The 21,000-nt window shown below is 34.6% G+C and overlaps 1 protein-coding gene across 1 annotated transcript in view; it reads right to left on the reverse strand.

The window, feature by feature from the left end:
- ADGRV1 (adhesion G protein-coupled receptor V1) overlaps positions 1 to 21,000 on the reverse strand; it is a 252,597-nt gene that overhangs the window by 164,082 nt on the left and 67,515 nt on the right. Inside the window, exons 41-55 of the mRNA XM_063295429.1 lie at positions 19,711 to 19,852; positions 17,670 to 17,932; positions 16,322 to 16,497; positions 14,537 to 14,661; positions 13,611 to 13,777; positions 13,049 to 13,195; positions 10,487 to 10,594; positions 8,700 to 8,952; positions 8,162 to 8,284; positions 6,913 to 7,135; positions 5,399 to 5,603; positions 4,063 to 4,209; positions 2,001 to 2,256; positions 1,229 to 1,431; positions 429 to 605 (exon numbers count right to left, since the gene is read on the reverse strand). Of these exons, the coding sequence (XP_063151499.1) occupies positions 429 to 605; positions 1,229 to 1,431; positions 2,001 to 2,256; positions 4,063 to 4,209; positions 5,399 to 5,603; positions 6,913 to 7,135; positions 8,162 to 8,284; positions 8,700 to 8,952; positions 10,487 to 10,594; positions 13,049 to 13,195; positions 13,611 to 13,777; positions 14,537 to 14,661; positions 16,322 to 16,497; positions 17,670 to 17,932; positions 19,711 to 19,852 (2,715 nt within the window). The remainder of the gene's footprint in view (positions 1 to 428; positions 606 to 1,228; positions 1,432 to 2,000; positions 2,257 to 4,062; positions 4,210 to 5,398; positions 5,604 to 6,912; positions 7,136 to 8,161; positions 8,285 to 8,699; positions 8,953 to 10,486; positions 10,595 to 13,048; positions 13,196 to 13,610; positions 13,778 to 14,536; positions 14,662 to 16,321; positions 16,498 to 17,669; positions 17,933 to 19,710; positions 19,853 to 21,000) is intronic.

Genomic DNA, 21,000 nt, shown 5'->3' on the forward strand with positions numbered 1-21,000 from the left:
CCAACCCACCAGATCTTGCAGGGATAATTTTTATTTTTTATTTTTTATTTTTTGCCATATTATATAGCATGTACCTACTGTATATATTATATACGTAAGCTGCTGAGAGTCACCAGGTTGTAATGAGATTGAATGATTGATTAAATAAGACTCAAGTCCTTTGGTGGTAAGGATCAACAGATGCTTAGCAAGTCATTACCAACTAGTTTTGCTATATTCAGGTTAAGATAAATAGGAAAAATTGTAATTATGGACTACTTGGCTTCACTGTGTCATAAGAAAATGTGCTGTGAGCATGGGTAAACGATTTGTAATATCTCATCTTATTAACCTACAGTATATATTATTACCTATATACATTGAAATGGTCAGTTTAGAACAAGAATAGTAGAGCATATAGATACTGAAATGTTTCAGTTTGCTCTCACCTTGCTAATATTGAACTGAAATATTCCTCTAGGGTTATCATTCTCTTCAATTAAAATCTCAGCTATTTCGAAACCAGGTTTCTTCATGCTTTGGTGCCCTCTAGTAAGAGAAGAGTCCAATAACTGCACACTGCTAATATTGATTAAAAATCCCTCTTGTAATTCTGGAATATTATCCTGTAAGACAAAAAAATGGTTTAAATTCTTTTGCAGATTCAGATTTTGGATAGGCTAGTAACAGAAATCATTTCAAGTTCTGATTAAGTTTCAATGGAAAGTAAAAACATGGTTGGTAAATTATTATTATTAGTAGCAGTATCATAAATATGGCAGAATACTACATACTATTTGCTCAGATTATATAGATAAAATCTAGAAGTTGTTGAGATTTACAAATTATAGAAGGCAACACACCAGCAAGTTTTCCAATAATATGATTCAATATGATACTGATTTATTAATCAATCCATCAATCAATGAATCAGAAAGTACATAGATATATATGGACTTGTTCCCACAGACATAGTATTCAAACATCAAGACAGGAATTTCTGCCAGTGTAAATATCATGTAAAGTGTAAAATACAGTGTAAAGTTGAAAGAAAGTGACAAAAATAGGCATTTAAGTACAGGGGATATAATTAGTTCAGAGTTATATTTATTGGGAGTGATAACTTTAAATTATTGAGTACTATTCTACATTTATACAGAAATATTAATCAGAAAAATATTTGCAGCTTTCGTATGTCATTCACATATAGGCTTGCTACAAACTATAGTATATACTTTCAAATACTCACTGGCAAAATGGCTACAGTGACTGAAACTACTGTCATATTCTCTATCATAATAATGCTCTTGCTTTCCAGCCTATAATCTTCATTTTCAATGGCTTGATTGGTAAGAGGGAGTGAAAAGGTAGAGTGGGGTATTAAGTGTATACTAATATTTCCAACAAATGATTGTTCCCTGAAAATATGTAAAGTAACAATAGTTGATCTCTCTAGAAAAAAAAAAGAATATTAAAGTTAATGAATATATCTATAATTGTTGAAAGAGTTTGTTTTTTTCAACCAAAACTAGCATGAACTGGATTGTAGCCAATGAACTAATAACAGTGATGAGTCACATTACTTCCATGAATTGCATTTCCTCTGGGATCAAGAAACAATGATTAATCATATAATGATTAAAATTAGGACATTTTAAAAAAATTGTAAGCACACTTTTCCAAACATGTTTTTTTCAAACATTTCAAACACTTCTAAAAAAAGTGAGATGTCTCACATAAATACAAAAAAAACCCCAACTCATATTTCTTTGCTAATCATATATTAAATTCTATTATTGCTCTCTATAGATTTAAAAAATTGTTTGAACTATATTCAGAAATGTTTTCTTCAAAATGTATAGATGCAACTGCAACATTGTATATCAAAAGTCCTTTTTTAAAAAATAAACTAACTTCATAATTAAAGCCCTCGTCATTTAGTAAATATACTTTACTAAAGCTGAAGGAGTTCTGGAAATATGTATTTCAATTTCCCTAAGATTTTCTTAGAACTAACACACCTTCAGGTTCTGCTACTTTGGTACAGAGAGAATCTGTGCGCCATCCCACTACACCATAAGGAGTATCATTAGGCAGAATGGTAAGTATAGCTTTTGCTCGACTTCTATCAATTATGGCTCCTCTCTGAGGGTCCTGAATGCCCACAGTGCTAATATGAGTGAGAGTTATGATCAGTGTCTCTGAAGCTTCAGGAATGACATCTGCAAGGACTGTTAATGTGACTGTTGACAAAGCCTGGCCTTCTGAAAATGCCACCTAAAGAATTTAAGAGGAAAATACACAACTTAATATTTTTCACGTAACTGTTGACTTAACATGACAATTTAAGATGCAATCCTATTAAAGTTTAGCATTTTGTGTTCCAGTTAAAGGAAGGCCTTAAGCATTTAATCATTTGCTTGATTATCCTAATCAAATAGCTATATCAGCGTTGCTTAAATGTTATTACTTTTTTTTAAAGTTACTTATTCAAATACCTGCAATATAATCATGCAAGATAAATAAACTCTGCATATCTAAGATATTTTTGTACTACTGAGAAAATATACAACTTCTAACCAGTAATTGAACTGGTAATGCTTGTTTTCTTTTCAATGTTTATTCTGTTTACCTATGGTAAAAAATGAAGTCTTACAGGTAGGCTGGATTATAACTCCTATTGTAGTCCAACATATTTTGGAAAACCAGGTTGGAGAAAGCTGTTGTAGCATGTACTACCTAACCAAATTTCAGTACCTAATTTTAATAACTGAAGCTTATTCCTATTATTTCCTATTAAGACTACTGCAAACTCCATGGCTTAAATATGCTACTTTTGCCTTGTTTACCATATAGAAACTTAATGTGGAGGGGGGGGTTTGCTATTTTTTGAACTGTCAGTTATCCAAATCAAAGTATCTCACTAATATGATTTTGGATTTTTTCTGCCTTATGTCTAACAAATTTATTTTGTATTAAAATTCTATGATGCATTGGCATTCAGAGGAAATGAAAAATATATTTTTTTCTGCGATAATGCTTTGGAATGCAACTGACTATAATTCTTGAGTACTGATAAGTGGCACCTTATGACACTTCATAATTTTTTCCTAAATGCAACTTCTTTAACCTAACAGCAATACTGAAACTTTTAATTTTAGAAAAGAAATCTGGGTATTTCTTCCTTCTCATGAGTGAATTTTCCGTGAGTATATGCAGCAGCAAGTAACAAAGTCCTATTATATAATTTGTATTATATGAGTGGCACTCCATTTTGGCTTCATTAGATTTGACCTGTTTTAGCTGGTTTTCTAAACAAACAATGCCTGTATGCTTATTAAGAAGTAAGTGCTACTGTATGCAATGGAGTTTCCTGGAGGTACTCATGAATAGCACTGTATACACAGTACTATATACACGTACCTAGTAGGACACACTGAACTCAATAGAACTTGTTTTGCATGCATTGTATCAGCATGCATTGGATTACAGTGTAAATCCGTATTTTAATTCTGTCCATCAAATATGGCATTGATATTGGATTTCTAAAAAATAGTTTATATCACAACTTTCTTCCCATAGGAAGGACTAAAGTGACAGATCATGCAGATAGCACTTTTTTTCACTAGAGGAAATTCAGGATTTATGTATCTTTCTCTGCAACCTACCATATCACATTAGTAATATTATGGAAGTTCCTCTGACTATTAATATGTATTACACTAATTTAACAATATTTAACAACATGACTATTATGATTATGATCAAACAATTACTTGATTGCTTTACATATTATTTAATTTTCTTAATTTCCTTTTTTTTTCTTTTAGTTTAAGAAGTTTAAATAAAAAGTTACCTAAGGAGCATGAAGAATGCCACATGAAAGCAAAGGCAGAAATAATTTCTATTAAGTCAAGATAATTTTGACTTTTTTAGATCAAGAAATTAAAGATCAATATGAGGGAACAAAGCTCCTAAGTTAACCTATTAGCAAAGTTGCTTCTTATTTCATTAGATCACTAATACACTAGCAATTGAACAACTTCGCAGTTTCTACAGCTAATATTTTGGCAAAATACATACCACTCCTGAAGTTGGAAATATATCATTAATACTCCCACTAGCTTCCCAGTGCGCTATAACATGTCCAAATGTACTTATTAAGCGCTCAACATTCAAGGTGATCAAGGTGTCCTGTTCCATTTCTTCTACTTGTTTAAATATAGAATTCTAAAAATGTACAAATAATAAAAAAGAATACATAGATAGCTTAACATGGGTATTTATATGTGTATAATATAACATAATACATAATAAATAAATGTATTTTTATATCTTGTTTTTCTGCCCTTTAAACACTAACAAACTAAGAATAATCAGATACTTAAAAATCTATAAAATAGTTAAAATCACCATAATTCAGTTAATATAATTTAAACTGAAAAGGTGTGACTACCAGTCTTTATTCCAGGTAGAACAGCAAATCTTTAACCCAGGCACAGCAATACATATTTATGCCACAGACACTTAACCCCTTACTCAGAAACCCACTTACAGTAGAAGCCCACAGATGTGAAATGGCTTTATTGCACAATAGATAGAAGTGTGTGCTCTCTCTCTCTCTCTCCCTTTCTCTCTCTCTCCATATACATACAGATCTGCCTCCTGCAAAATACTGAATTCAAGTCTGTCTATCTTTATCTCTCTTAAATTCTTCCTGGCCTTGAGACTGTGAGACTTCTGATCAATATTTACTTAACGGTTCTATCTAGCCAGAGAAATGTTGGTTCCCATTTTGCAGAAAATTAGTATGGCTGCAATTCCTCTATTTAGTTCCTAGTAAACTACCAAGACAACCAAAGCAATCTCAGTCTCCGTATGCTGACCCAAAACATGACTGAAATTGGATCAGTGAAAAAACTGAGTTCCCTATATTTAATTCCTCAATGAAAACAAACCATTTAATATATATGTTAGGCCAGTTTTTATAAAGATTTTCACACTGATCATGACAGCATTATATGGTAGCAGTTAGATTGCTGGACTTAGACTCAAGACCTTGGATGCAGGTGTCCTTGGACCAGTGATCTCTCAGACTAATTTACCATGCAGTGCTATTATGTATTGTGATCTGTGTAGACTACTAAATGGCTTTGGGAAAGGCTAGCGTATAAATCTGATTAGTAAAGCAATAAATGGTCTTAATTGTATAAACCATCACAACAGCATGCACAATAAACAAGTATTACATGAGGGAAACTGCAAGTTCTAAGCAATAATATGGTGAGATATGTTACTAAGCCAGCTGTTTAGGTCTGGTGTTATGTTTTGCAACATTATAAATAAATATGTAAGTATCATCCATATGTACTAATAGAATCCTATTATAAAAATACATAGTTTAATATTTCAATTTTACCTGGGCAAATGCAACAACTCCATGAGCATCATCATTAGATGGTACAACTATGGTAACATAACCATTAGGACCTATTTCTGCACCACCCTTTGGATTTTTTAGACATACTCTAAAAAATTCTTCTTCCTCTGGGACTGTATCATCAAAAATATTGATTGCTATCACAATTTCTTTATCTCCTGGTTCAAATATCAGTTCACCTGAACTAGCATAAAAACACAGATGTACAGCATATTTATAATTAAAAGATGGTTCTTCTGAGACAAATAAAGTAAAATCACAGTTTTGTTACAGAAAAATAATTATCATATTTTCAGCTACTTAAGAGAAACAATCACTATTAGTTACTAATTCGTTGCTGCTGCTATGCTATTAAAATTACAGGACACATATAAGGTGAAATTCAACAATATGCAAGTAGACTTCTGTTTATACAGTATAATTTATCTTCTATCTGTAAAATTCAAAAGCTTTTACAGTCTGTTTTGGGGAATCATTCCATACTCTGAAGCAGATTTTGAATGTATGGAGCATTGCAACCAAGAGTGGAGATCTGTCTGTCTCCATATTATTGTTGCAAGCCATTCCATCTGCCAGGTAGATTAACTCATACATATTTTAAGCAAATAACATATACTACATTTTACTTAGTTCAGACCAATCTCATCTCTTCGTATCACAAATATAGCTTTAAAGAACAAGCACACCTTGAATTACATTCCTTTGAAGCTTCTGGATGAGAGAGCTGAAAATATATAGTGCTGAAGCAAGTAAACGAAGTAATCTATGGGTATCTTATTTATGTTTTTAAAGTGTGACTGAAGTCCAGATGTTTTTATTATTGTTTTTATTGTAAACTGCCCAGACTCCCCCATTGGGGGAGATGGGCGGTAATATAATATAAACAAACAAACAAACATTTATTTTATTCTATTCTGTCCCCTGGGAGACAAAGAGTCATGACTCCTGATATAGTTTTTGTTTTTACACTTTTATCCAGATTTATCCCAAAGAAAAAATCTATCTATCTATCTATCTATCTATCTATCTATCTATCTATCTATCTATCTATCTATCTATCTATCTATCTATCTATCTATCTATCTATCTATCTATCTATCTATCTATCTATCTATCTATCTATCTATCTATCTATCTATCTATCTATCTAAAACTAGCCAGCAGACTTCTATCAGCTTTCTCGGCTACTTTATTTCATTATCTTCTTCCTTTAATTTGGTTTCTTTCTGTTTATAAACCTTGACAGTACTCTTTCCTGGATTTCTGGACAATTCCAAGATGGTATCTCCAGTTGTTGTTTTGTTCATCACTTTCTGACTACAGAATTTTCACTAGAAAGTGAAAGATTCAGAACTGGCACATGGAAAGAATTTTATTAGGAACCCAAAACTTTACAGCAAAGGAAAGAACAGTAGTATGATGGCTACTTATTTTATAAACTGTAACTAACAAAAGTAATATGCTCAAAATCAATATATAAAATGAAATCATACCTAGGTATAAAATCTGATTGATTTGAAACTGCAGTCAGCTCGTAAACATAGGAGTAGGAATCTCCAGTCACAACAATGAGACTTTTGTTAGAATTAAGAGACCTTATATTGACACTGGCAATATGATTGGCAGAAGGAGCTTCTAGCAGTGGAGATAACTGATTTATTTCTGAGTTCCAGAAATACAGAGCTGATTTATCTCTGCTAGCAAACAGTACATGTACTGCATCAAGAATCAGAGAGGAGAATGTTAGATACAAATTTTAAAATTTTCTGCTGAAACAAAAAAATAAAACATTTATTTAACTGGTTTTGTTCAAAATGTGTTCAGCATTTAGCATTTGCTTAGCACTTTCTGTTTTAAGGATGTGCAAAGCACTCAAAAGGGTGCTCTGCAAAGAGCATTGAAAATGAGTGAAGCATCAGTCCTTGAAGCATCCATGTCCTTTGGAAGCTCAGCATGGCTCCTTCTAAGTCTTATGACATTCATATTCATGAGTGCGTACATAAGTAGAAAACACTTTTGCTGGGATCACAAATAAAGCAAAGTGATTGTGCATGCAAAGCCGCATCAGACTATCAGGGAAAGCCTTGTGCAAGGAGCTGTGCAAAACTTTCCTGAAGGAGGGAAGAAATGTTTGCACATGGCAGCATGCTATCCCTTTTTCTGCCAAATAGTACCAAAAATCTTTACTACCCTAGCAAACTCAAGACATTCCTGGGAAAGGCTGGGAATTTTGCTGTGGCAAAAGTAAGTAATCTCATCTACCACAGATCTTCAGTTCTTAACACATGATTAAAAGTTATTGCTACTCAGGAAACATCACATAATCATCCAGCCTCAAAAAGAGATATGTTGAGACAAGTTTATTTTCTAGCTCCCAGGAAGCTTGGGTTGCACAGAATGACTCTGCTAGCACTAACCCTATTAGGGGTGGCTGAGAAACAAAGTGCACACATATCAATGATGACTTGTATCCAATTATTTAAGGCCATTTTGTATCTGACAATTCCATTATGATGCATGTAAGATGCATTGCAAATCACTGCATATCCATACTTTGAAAAATCATGGCCAACTGCAACATCTCACTACATCAAAAAGGGACATTATACTGTAGTATAATTTATGTATGACATAATGGTTTACACATGGTGTTTTTCCCTACAGGGAAATTATATCACTGGGGGGAAAAAAAGTCACGTGCAGATTAATGCAAGGGCAGTCAGAGATAATTTTCATACTTACCTAAACCTGAGGGTGGGAAAAAAGTATGGATGGTGTTTACTGCTCTGACAGAAATGGACTGAAAGTATCTGAAGGAAAATTGCCCTGTCTCCCACACAAAAATTTCACATGTGCTGTTGAGCCCTGTGGAAAGCAAAATCAGACAGCTTTCTATGAATATAGGCATTTACAATTAGTTTGTCATAATCAAGAAGTAGTAATAACTAATGAAACACACTCTTTTTAGGAAACGCTGTAGCTGGGAGAACTACAACCGTGTTTCCTTTATTGATTACAAGTGATGTTCTCTGTAACCCAGGTATCAGAAGAAAAAACTGAAAAAGAAATTATGAAACAAAAGCAAAAAACAACCAGCACAATCCCCCAATATAAATCATCAGCTTCACAGTTAGTCATTATAAAATGTTATACAACTATTTACCAAGGAGATTATTAAAGTAACTTTTTTATTATAAAAATAATTAAAAGTTTTCTTCTTCATGCTTCCATTTCCACAATAGCAGCAAAACTGTAATGTAGTTCTGTCAAATATGAGTACCTTTTGCAAAAATTAGATAGATGTCAGATCCAGAAATGAAAGCTTTGACTTGTGTTATTCCATTGATTGGCACTTCTTGAAACTTTATAAAATCATTATCTGACCACTTCAGTAAAAGAGGTCTGTGTGTGGATTCACAAGGGACAGTGACGAGGTATACTGTACTTCCTCTGAAGAAAAGATCCAGACTTAAAACTCCATTCACAGAGAGCTGATTATGGAATACGAAGATGCTATTATTCCACTGGAAAATCTGGAAAATGTAAAAGAGCTCTAGTAACAACTAAAACTGGAAGAAATCAAGTATCATGTTAAAATATCTTTGTCATAAATATGACATTTGGTGAGGAATATGAAAAACTAGAATATATTTCTTTTTTATCATATATACAAATGACTGGCTGACCAGTCATAGGAATTGTTCATGGGAATAACAAAAGTAGTACCATACTTTAATTTTAATTCTCTAAATTTTCCTTTTGAAGGAAAAGATAATTTTGGTAAAATGACCATCATCATGGTGGAGTATGATGCTCTTGCACTTATTTAATTATAGGTTGGCCAAGGGCTGTGCGTGAATGCCTCATTTTTCACTGTACCAATATCTCTGGCAGCTTGCAACCTTCCAGACTTCAACTAAATTTGAAAATAACATATCCTGACAGTTTCTTACCATGGGTCTTTTTCAAAAAGGGAAAACTGGGCAGTTTGGAACAACAGAATTCTCTACTACCTTCAGCAGGAAAGTAAGCTCAAGAACACTACCACAAGTTTTATCGCACCTCAAAAGCAAAGAGAAAACTGAAGTTGTCCCAAACAACTCGTTTGAAAAGCATTTTTTTCCTGGAACTTATGCAAAATGTACAAAATTAAATATATGTTAAGATAATAAACTCTTTTGTTTTCTTCCTAGTCCATGAAACATCACTTTTGATGTAGCTGTAGGGCTATGTGACTTCCCTCTTCAAGTACTACAATGATCTTGGATTGTAAAGGCAGAGGAATTGACAACCATGTATTTTACTTTGCACATTTTAATATTGATTGGATAGATCCTGCTGAAGAGGAAGCATCACCATTGAAGAGAGACATGTTGGATGCAGAATGGTAGAATAGGTTGGAGTCTTCACTGGCATAGCAGAACTGGAAATTGAATTAGAGAGCAAAACTGACGAGGCATATTCAGAGCTTTATATGCCATAATATGAATATGGTGCTGAATAATGCAGGCCTCAAGGGCAGGATCCATCCAGAAAGAGGATATATGATCAGCAAAGTATTTGTTCAATAAGAAGGATCATAGCAGATTGGGAGCATATTTAAAGCAGAGCTCCAACTGAGAAAAGTCTCTAGCCATTAATTGTTTATCACTTCAGCTGATTAATCAGTAATCTTTTTTTTCTGTACACCAAAAAATTATTTGTAGATACAGTATGAATACAAACCCATGTCCTGAAGAATGCAAAGAAAGCCAGGTACGTATTTATGCTGGTGGTATTCAAGTTGCATTTATTAATGTGCAATAGAAACACATTTCTATTAATTAATACAAACATGTGACATGTCTGCTGTAAATTTAAAAGCTATATTAAAATGTAGGGGAAAAAAAATCTAAATTTAGCATATTTCCAGGGTTCATATGATTCAAGTATATACATTTGCTGCTTCATTTGTATGCATACCCTTAAAGAATTCACAGTGTTGTATAAGTTCTGAATATCTTATTAACTTCAGGTGAATATACCAACAGGCTAATAGACATGAAATAAAACGAAGATTCTCCTAACCTTGGTAGATTTAGATTCTGGTCTACAACTTGCAATAATCAAATAATGGCTTTGGTCCAAATTGAAATATTTTATATCACTGGTGGCTGGCACCAACATAGACTGTATCTGAAAGAAAGAAAAAGAAAAAAAAGTAGTATATATCTAATCCTGCCTTTAAAATGCATCTCATTTGTTTAACTTAATAATGTTGCTCAAGGCAAACCTATATAAATAAAATAAACATCTCCAACATCAAGGAATACTTGAGGCTTCTGGTATTTGCCTACAAGTGTCAGGACCTGCATTACAGGTATGGTAGTTAATCCATCTCTAAGAGAACAGACATAATCCATACGCTTAACGTATAATTCAAGGATGAAACTTAGGTAGTTAAGTCATTTTACTGTGGATACCAAGCTGACCCAATGATGATGAAGGTACCCCAGTTATGTTATTATGACATGGTTTAAAAGTCTAGCACACACACACAATTTATTTCTGAAGGTTTACATCCTAATTATTTTTTCTCCTGCCCTTTTGTTGCTCCCAGTTTCCCATGATGGTTTATTGATGGCATCTGGCCTGTGTTTATAATATGGCCTTCTCTGGGCCCTGGGTCCTTGTTTCCTGCCTTGCTAACTCCATCCCCTCACACTGAGCATCAATACACAATCTCGCCCTTGGATTTTCTACGACTTGGGCCTTTATTTTTGCAACCTTGGGTCTTTCTTGACTGACTATACTCATTTCCTACAAATATACTATCTTCCCTCTGAACAGTAATAAAAATATACACTTTCATCCTCTAGGGGTGATTCTTGCAAAAATGAAGTTCCTTGCATCCTGTTGGCTTTTCCCTTGGAATTACTTTAAAGGCTGTTCCATCATACTTTTGATATTACACACTAGTAATTTGATACCATCATGATTGAAATGCAGTCCATATTTTTATATAGAACTGGCTTGTCTGAAAATGAATCCCAGTTCCTCAAAAATCTAATTTTCCTCTTCCCAGTTCCACTGCCACATTCATGCATTGAAATTATTCAGCTCTTCCTGTTTACTGACCTTATGCACAGAACAGGTAGAATTTCCAAGAAAGATACCTCAGTAGTCCTGGATTTTAATATTATGTCCAGTTACGTACATCTGACTTCCAGAATAATCCAAGTACTTTTCCTATGTTATTTATACCAATGCACACCATGGCCATGATTACTCTCTACCAAGAAGATTATCTAGATGATATGTATTTTATTATAACTAATTAATTTAATTATTTAATGCATACCTCCTACTTCCTAAGACTTAAAGCAGTGATGTCCACAACCTATGTACCAGCATGCAAGTCATCATGCAGTCAGCATGTCCATTGCATACACATCTTTACTTCTAATGAACAAACCCCATACTACTAGGAGCCACCCTTTCCACCTGGAGGCATTATCTTCAGTATAAGAGGGTATCTGTTTGCCTGTCAAGGACTCCACTAAGAGATCCTTTCCCTGTTTCTTGAAATGTCGTTCTATACCCTGAGAGCTTCATTCTCTGATATCAAAATTGGAGTGGGATATTATTTGATAGAAAGGCCTTCTATTATCTATCTATCTATCTATCTATCTATCTATCAATCAATCAATCAAATTTGTCACCGCCCATCTCCTCCCACCAGAGGGACTCTGGGCAGTTTACAACAATATAAAATACAACAAATTTATAGAAAGGTTGTCAAGGCTTCTCTTGACAACCTTTCTATCTAGCCCAGCTTCTCCAGTCCAGTTACCTTGGTCTGAGGGGCAGTTTTGTTCCCGTAGAACCAGAAGCACATTGCTCTGATCATACACTGATGACCTCTGCTCAGCATATGACACTACAATGAACAGCCACCACACCTTCATAGCTCTCTGACAGGATGCCTATGGTTACTTGTTAGATGGACAGTCTGTTTAGATGAACAATCGGTTCTTTAATGTATTAGAAGAGATGAGTGAATGACCTAACCTCCTCACCTTGCTGCCAAACTCACAAGCATACTTAACACTTTGGTCTTATTTTTTTAGATAACATTCTAAATTGTGATGAAAAGTCAAAAATTATGATGACAGTCGAAACTAAAGCCTAAGGCTGGGTTTGCAGACTGAATCTCAGGCCTATTCCTAGAGCTGTTCTGAAAAAAATTAGTGAGAACACTTTAGATCTGCACCTTGTGGCTTTTTGTTAAACCCACTCACCCATTCTAAGACTGAAATAACTTTGTTACACTATTGCCACTACAGACTGAGAAAACAATTGTACTTTTCTGAGGATAGAAGGACAGAATTATTCCTTCTCTTAGGAGTAAATTCATGTTACACTTCTAGCAATTACCTTCTAGCATTTAATTAATTATTTAAATAGTGAGTAAATGGTATTTAGCTTTCTCTTGCACAGATGCTCAATTCATGAGTCTACTTCACTGCAGTTTACAAACAAATATTTATAATTTTTTCATACTGATATCTTTGACATTATCTGGGAGAGGAATTTTCAACTGAAGTATGTGAGTTCTAAAGAAATGAAATTTGGATAATGAAACATTACCTCTAGCAGCTGGAATCCAGAGGTAAATAAGAACACAGTGTTGTTAGAAGGTCTATGTTCTTTTGTTCCACCATGAGTAATTACTAAATAGGAGGAGCCATTGATTTGAAATGCAATACAATGATGAGGATTCTCAATACTAAATTCCTAAAAAAAGTAAAGCAATAACTTTGTTTTTTACTATCCAATTAATAACATCCATGAATTATTTTAAAACAAAAACATAATTTTTCTTTAACTAACATTCCTCTCTATTGAAATAGGATTTACAGGTGATCCTTGCTTAATGACTGTCTCATTTAGCAACCGAAGTTCAACAGTGATAAAGAAGTAACTTTATAACCAATCCTCACATTTATGAACTTTGCAGGTCTGTAAAGCAAAGGAAGCTGAAGTAGGAGCATAAGCACAGTTGAGGTTTCACTTAGCGACCGCTTCACTTAACGACCAAGTTGCTGGTCCCAATTGTGGTCGCTAAACGAGGAATACCTGTATCACATATCTTGAAACAGTGCTATGATCCAGTATTCTTGAATATCAGTTTAATTTTTACAATATTTACCTCAACAGGAACAAAAACTCCCCGCCATTGATATATTGAAGACTTCACAGCTGGATGTGTTCGCAACAATAAACTGTATAAAAAGTCTCCTGCCACAAAGAAACACCAGCTAGATATCGATTCTTCCTCAAAACTTTGTAAAATGGCCAGTACACTTAACCCACCCTCTGCAGATAGAAAATTAAAAGAAAATTAATGCTATTTGCAGCAGAGATGGCATAAAGCACAGTAAGACCATTCCACATTGATAGCTGACCAATGGCTTCATCCCAAATGACCATGAGCTGGTAAAATTGCATTCCCTAGAAGGAAAGAGGCAAACAGTGTCAAGTCTACAGGCAGCTGCTTATCAAATCCATTTCAGAACCTTGGAAACAATTCAGGGCAGTCCCACAAAACCACTAGCATCAAATCTCGCTGCTGCACTGTCCCATGGAAACTTTTTCTCCAGTTGCACATAGGGAGGACACCAAAACAGCAAGCAACTGGCACCCCATTCCTATCCTTGTTCTTCCCTCAGCACTTTGTAACTGCAAGTTAAAAAGGAAGGGAAGAAAAAACTCTCAATAGGCCACAGTATGTGGGATGAAAGGCTCAGGGAAAAGGAAATTGTGGCAGTCAGATGAAGGACACCGCCAATGAGAAACTGCTTGCCCTGCAGCTCCAGAAGAAAAACTGCACAATTAACTTCCCAGAGCTTTTTCTAGAGGGAAAGCTAATCCAGTAGTTAATTGACTCTGCTTCCAAGACCTATACATGTCTCATGATGCCATGAGGACAAAAAGGCACAAAGCCAAGCTTGGATTGGTACAGTCCTTGTATACGGAAAGGGCTTTAGTTCTCATTGGTTGAATAGAACAAATTTTAACACATGAGTTATAAAAGCCTATCCTCCATAACCTCTCAAAACCTATGGATTAACTTACTTATCCCAAATGCAGAATCAGGTCGTGTTTCCCATTCCACACTCACTGATGTATTGATTCCATTGCTCCGAGATATTTTCAAGTAGACCGTAGTGTTTGCTTCCTCAGCTATGATAGAATTTGTCCTAAGAATTATGGAAGATTTAACAAAATATATAAACAGAGATCCGTTTTCAGATTCATGTTGCTAAGGTGAAGGTATTCTACTGGCATGCTGTCTGTGAAAATGCCGTTTTTCAGCACATGTAAAATCTGATACATTATTCTTATTTTAAAATGACAGACTCTTTCATAGTACATCTGAGTAGATGCTAGTTATAATGGGACTGTTCTATAAATTAGAGCAAGATATTCAGAATTGTAACCTTGTTGGAGTTTGCACAGCATGTGCAGAGTGCTGGGAAGCATTTGGCACGAGAGACCAGAAAGAAGACACCAGGCATTTCAGCAAAAAAGTTGTATTCAGACAAAACATAGAACATAAACAGTTTCTCCTCTAGATCCCTAGAGGGGTTCAAAAGCTTCCTACATACAAAAAGGCATATTTACAAGCTCACACACACGCACAAGCACACACGCTCACATGTAGCAAAAAAGAGAGGCTGCTGAATTCAGAAAGCAGGAGAAGCAAGCAAGAAGCAAGGAGCAGGCTCTGGCTTATTTAAATGCAAATCAAGCAAGGAAGTGGAGGACAGGTTTCAGTCTCCCATATAAGGTCACTGGACACTTAAACCTTGTTGACCAAATGAGGCCTGACCTTTTGACTCTGCCAAACACTTAAGAAAAGTGTTTTGATTTGTTACCCTGGATACCTGGGTTTCTGGAGCTTATTCCCAAGCAGAAACAAATAATACCAACAAACCTGTGGTTATTTAGAAGTATCACAGTGTATTCTAAAGATACCACTGTACATATTAACTTGGAAATAAGTGTCACTGACCTGGGTGAATATGAAGTGGATTGTGCAAAAACATCTGGAGAGTGCTTTGTCAAGTGAGTGGAGCACTAATGGAGTCAGGCCAGTTCAAGGGCCTCCCAACTTTGTCTCTGGTCATGCATGTGCACAGACAGTTGATAGTTCTTCCAGGACTGTCACTGCTTTGCTAAAGCAGTCATCCTAGTAACTGTGTTATCCTGTGCATTCACACATACTCAGTTGACATGGGACGTCTCCAAACCAGTTAAGCCATCGAGAAGACATGGCACTTCAGCACCTTCAGCAGTAGGTTTGCTCTGCCTGCTGCCCAAGCCACCCTTCAGAATGGTTTTGCACATTCCTAGCTTGGGCTGCATATCATTTGCCATGGCATCCATGGAAAGGAAAACAAGTAAGTACACAAATTTATTTCAATAGCATTGGCACAGCATCACATTACATCAATAATAAAAACAGATTAGATGACAGGAAGAAAAACTGAATCTAGGAAACACTGGTGAAACCTCCGAATGCCTATTATTAAAGAAAAGATGGTCAATATATAGGAGCTTGTGCATCTAAACTTAGGTAAAACATTATAGCTATTATTTAATGTACATATTAAAAACATTTGTATATTGTCCGCCATTAAAAATATATTGATAATAAAGAAGATACTGAAAAAAAAATCAACATTTATGGTATTGATATATTTATTTATGATGCACCTCTGATATGCTGTAACTCTGACATTTGCCTTTTTCTTTGTTATAATATGAAGGTCAATAAATTTAAGAAGACTGAACATATAAAATGCACACTAACTTTTATATATAACAAATTAATTTCTGACCTAACACCATATTTACCTCTCTGTAACTGGAAAAATACTGAAAAGGCCCAAAGGGGCCTGATTTTGCAACACTGTGATCAACGTTTCTGTTCTTGCACCCAGTCTGGCTCCACCAGTTGGACTGAACAGAGTAACAATGAATTGTTCATCCATTTCTGGTTCTGCATCCAGGATGGCACTAATATGCAGATTCTGTAAGAAAAAGCAACATACAAGTATCAAAATCTTGGATACCAAAATAATTATGTTAATGGGAGAAATTACAGTTTTCATGGTTGGGGAGAATTTCATTTTTAATTATTTTTTAATAGTAATTTCATTAAAAATTACAATTACAAACATGGAGAATATAAGATGAAATTAAAAGAGCAATTGGCTGTACATAGATTTTGTTTTCAATGGTTTTCATATGCAGAGTTGAGAGAAAGATTTAAGGTAGACAATAGGACATTTGGAATTGAGCATCAGAAGACAGAATTTGAAGTTGAACTATGTAAAAATGATGATGTAATTACTAAAATGTATAAACTTTTATTGAAATTTGAAACGGAAGAACAAGTGAAAGGCTGTATGATAAAATGAACTAAGACTTTTGGACACAATATACTGATGGAAGAGTGGGAAAAGATGTGATTAAAAGGACTGAAATTTACATTATGTTACAACCTAAAAGAGAACCTTTATAAAATGATGTAAAACTGTTGGCATATGACTCCAGAAAAATTGTCTAGAATGTATAAAGGTACTTCAAATTTATGTTAGATACTGCACTACTGTTCCTTATCTTCTTTGTTTCTTTTCTAATATTTGTATTGCTTTTATCTTGTTAAAAGCAAATTTATGCTGGAAATGCGGACAACGTAAAGGGTCATTTTATCATGCCTGGTGCACTTGTAAAAAAATCAGAAATTTCTGGGTTCAAATACATAAAAAGATACAAAGAATTTTAAAGATCAACATTCAACTGAAACCAGAACTATTCTTCTCTGATGTGCTAACTTACCAAATAAGATGTCCAATAAAATGTATGTATATTCAAAAATAAGCCTTACTGGAATAAATATTTCCAAATAAATGTGTACTGAGATGTCAGCTAAAGGATCTTTGTTTTTGAATGAGCAATATATTCTGAATATTTAAAATCTCTCCTACTTGTAATCTGAGTTAGTAGAGTCTGCTTCATTCTCTGCAATTTGTAAATTAGCTCTTAAGGCATATACTGTAGTACAATAACTGATGATTGTATGTAATGTAATGTATGTTTACTGATATAAACCAATTTATTGTATTTTATTTCCTAAATAAACAATAATATAATCTTTTAATTTTTTTCCATTTTGTAGCAACTATTCGTTGCATATTACCTTGAGTCTTATTCCCTCTTCTAGAACAATATAGCCCTGTGATGGAGTCAAATCTACAGATGCTTCAGAAGAATTTATCTCTCGCACAATATATTGGACAGTCACCATTCCAAATATTCCTTGGGGAGGTTCTCTGATAATATTCAGTACTGCAACACTTTCCATCAGATGGAGTGCTGTTTGTTCCCTCAGGAAAAAGTGTTCACTATTGTTGAAGGACAAAACTCCATGACCGTCATCATTGGCCAGAATAGTAATTGTCACTTTGAATAGACAATAAATGAAATGATTACACTATACATAATACATTCCATAGAAAAAAGTAGTTAAATAATAAGAGCATTTATAAAGATAAATTAACATATGCTTTTCTTTATAAAATTTAATACATGACTTTATTATCAATATTGGTATTTAAATTCAGACATATATTTAAGGTTTTTCTTTAGAATGTATGTATAAATTTGTAGAAGGGAACAAAGTTTATTTAGATTATAGATAGTTAATCATAATAAAAATAATAAATCAGGATTTCCATCCCTAATACCTACAAGGAAAATCTGTGTTCCAAAATTTTTTGGCAGGGTTTGAAAAACGGTTCTGCTAAAATGAAGAAATTCTAACTAAACTTAAGCATTTCAAAGTTACATCAAACTGGAAAAAACTCTCATGATAAATATCCAAAGTTCCTTTCTACCTTGAAAAAATAACCACTGGTAAGATGTATTGCTAATACCACAGTATTAACTAAGCACTTGTGGAATACTGTTCAACTGATTTTAGTAAATCATGAAATGTGTTATGGAATCAGACCTATTAGAGTCCAGTTTCTAATTTGCCCTTCACCTCCAAACGCACTCAAGCATAATTCCTGGAATTGTAGCAAGCCACATAGCGCTATGATAATTATGGAAGTTATAAGGACAGACATTGGGAAGTTGGTTAAATCTACTTTATTCTACTGATCTCATTAGTTTTGCTTAAGATACATAACATGAAATCTACATTATTTCCTGCATTATGTACTACAAAGAAAGTGCAAAGAATGTTTTAAAAGTGTCAAAAAGGTTTCATATTGTCCTGTTATACTGACCTATCTTCAGTACTGAAGGTAACTGAAACTTTTTAGCAACAGAACTCACAAAAATGTTTTTGTGTAACAATACATTTAATTGCAAAACATTATAGCAGACTGCCAGCCAACCATTGCTAACTATTAATAATTTAGGGAATTATTTAAATCTCTTATGACTATAAAGAACAATGTCAAGTATCCACTGCTATTAATGTGATTTGGAGTCATTCATTCATTCATGCAATTTATATAGCCACCCATCTCACCTATGTGACTCTGGGTGGCTAACAGACGTAAAAACAGAAAACAATAGTTACAAATAAAAAACCAAAATAAAAACCATTAAAAACAAAGTAAAACCATTAAAACTTTTTAACAGGAGGGTATGATCAATATACTGACTAACAATACAGCCAGCTAACAGGCTCCATGTCATCACTGGATTTTCAGGCACAATAACAAAGCCATGTCTTGAAAGTTTCCAAAAGGCCAGCAGGGTCAGGACCACTCTAACCACTCTATGTTCCAAAAGGGCAGGTGCTCTGGCAGAAAAGGCTCTCCTCCTGGATCCCGTCAGATGACATTTCTTGATGAACAGGACTTATAACATGCCTCTCCTGCCAGGCCTGATGGGACAGGTAGATGTAACCCAGGAGAGGTGGTCCCTCAAATAACCTGGCCCCATGGTATGTAGGGCTTTATAGGTCATCACCAGCACCTTGAATCAAACCTGGAAATAAAATGGCAACCAGTGCAGCTCACGGAGTAGAGGTGTTACCTGCGCTGATCAAGGAGCGCACTTTGCATCAGCTGTAGCTTCTGGATGCTCTTCAAAGGCAGCCCCATGTAGAACATATTAGAGTAATCTATTCTGGAGGTGACCAGGGCATGAGTGACTTAGAGTAGAGCCTCCCAATCCATGGCAATCACAAAATAAAATACTAATTCCGAGATAATTAACATTACCTGTTGTATTTTCTCCCAACTCTAATCCAAGGGATGGATTTGTTAAAATTAGTTGGAATCTCTCATTGCTTTCAGGAATCTCATCATCAAAAATCTGAACATCAATGTATTTATACCTTTCTCCATCAGCAAAACAAAGGGTCTATTAATAAAACATATTGTGAATGTTTTTTAAAATATGTTGAAATGCAATGCATAAAAATGTACAGAAAGATGTAAATCCTTCATGACTTTTACAAAGAATCTACAGTAATATTCAAAAGATGTATAAGTCCTTTTATAATCATAAAAGTATGTGCAACAAACACAGCATGGTTACACCTGCTTCTTCCTCCTCACAACATCTAAATGTACTTTAGAAGTTTAAAGACCTATGTAGGCGCATACAGTATTTATAAATAAAAGTCACGCTGATTTGGGATGGACTGGCTGGATTGGAAGCAGAATAATCTATCCTTTCTTATTTATTGATGTCCTGTGAGAAGTTAAAATTATGTAGCATGCTATGCTCATAGTCAGGTGAAGACAGAATTTGTAAGTATATAAATTACATATGTTATAGTTTCTATTTTGACCTTTGGAAATCAAGGATAAGCATTACTCCTTCTGTCTTCTGTGTTCAAAACTGCTTGCATTACATGGATACATCTGACAAGAAGTCAACATTAATAGCTCTTGATCTCATCATAAAGTATGTGCTTGCCGTTGTCTCCTGAGTTGTGGAAAAATGTTTAATTCTTTACCAACCCCTACCAAACTTTATAATTTAATCTAAAATCTAAATAATCTGCATTTGGCCTGCACAAAGCCACTTTGACAAAACAATAAATACAAGGAAGGCAACGTGATCCACTTCACCTAATGAAAGAGGCTATCCAATTCCCCTTGATGAAATTTCTGTTGCCTCAAATTGCTGCAGACAAAGGTCCTCTCAATTTTCTTCCTGCTGGTGGTGGATGATCTTCCAGGTTAATCAGTTTTGGGTTTGCCTACAGTATGCAGTGGAACCACCCTGGAAGAGTTTTGCGGTGTGCTGATAGATTCTTAGCTGGCTGTCATTACTTGTGCAATGGGATTGCCTATGGTACCTGCCAGAGCTGCTCAGAAGCACTTTGGCCAATCCTGCAAGAGATGGCTCTACTCAGCCTTCTCTTGTAGCACCAGTCAAAGAATCCTGCTCCTGGCCTTTTCCCATAGAAGCGGCCGAGAGGGTTCTGAAGCAGAGCAAGGCAAGACATTATTGTCACTTTGCTCACAGAATTGAGAGGATGTTGCTTTCCGGGAATGTCT

Source organism: Candoia aspera, chromosome 2, assembly GCF_035149785.1.
Source record: "Candoia aspera isolate rCanAsp1 chromosome 2, rCanAsp1.hap2, whole genome shotgun sequence".
Lineage (NCBI taxonomy): Eukaryota > Metazoa > Chordata > Lepidosauria > Squamata > Boidae > Candoia > Candoia aspera.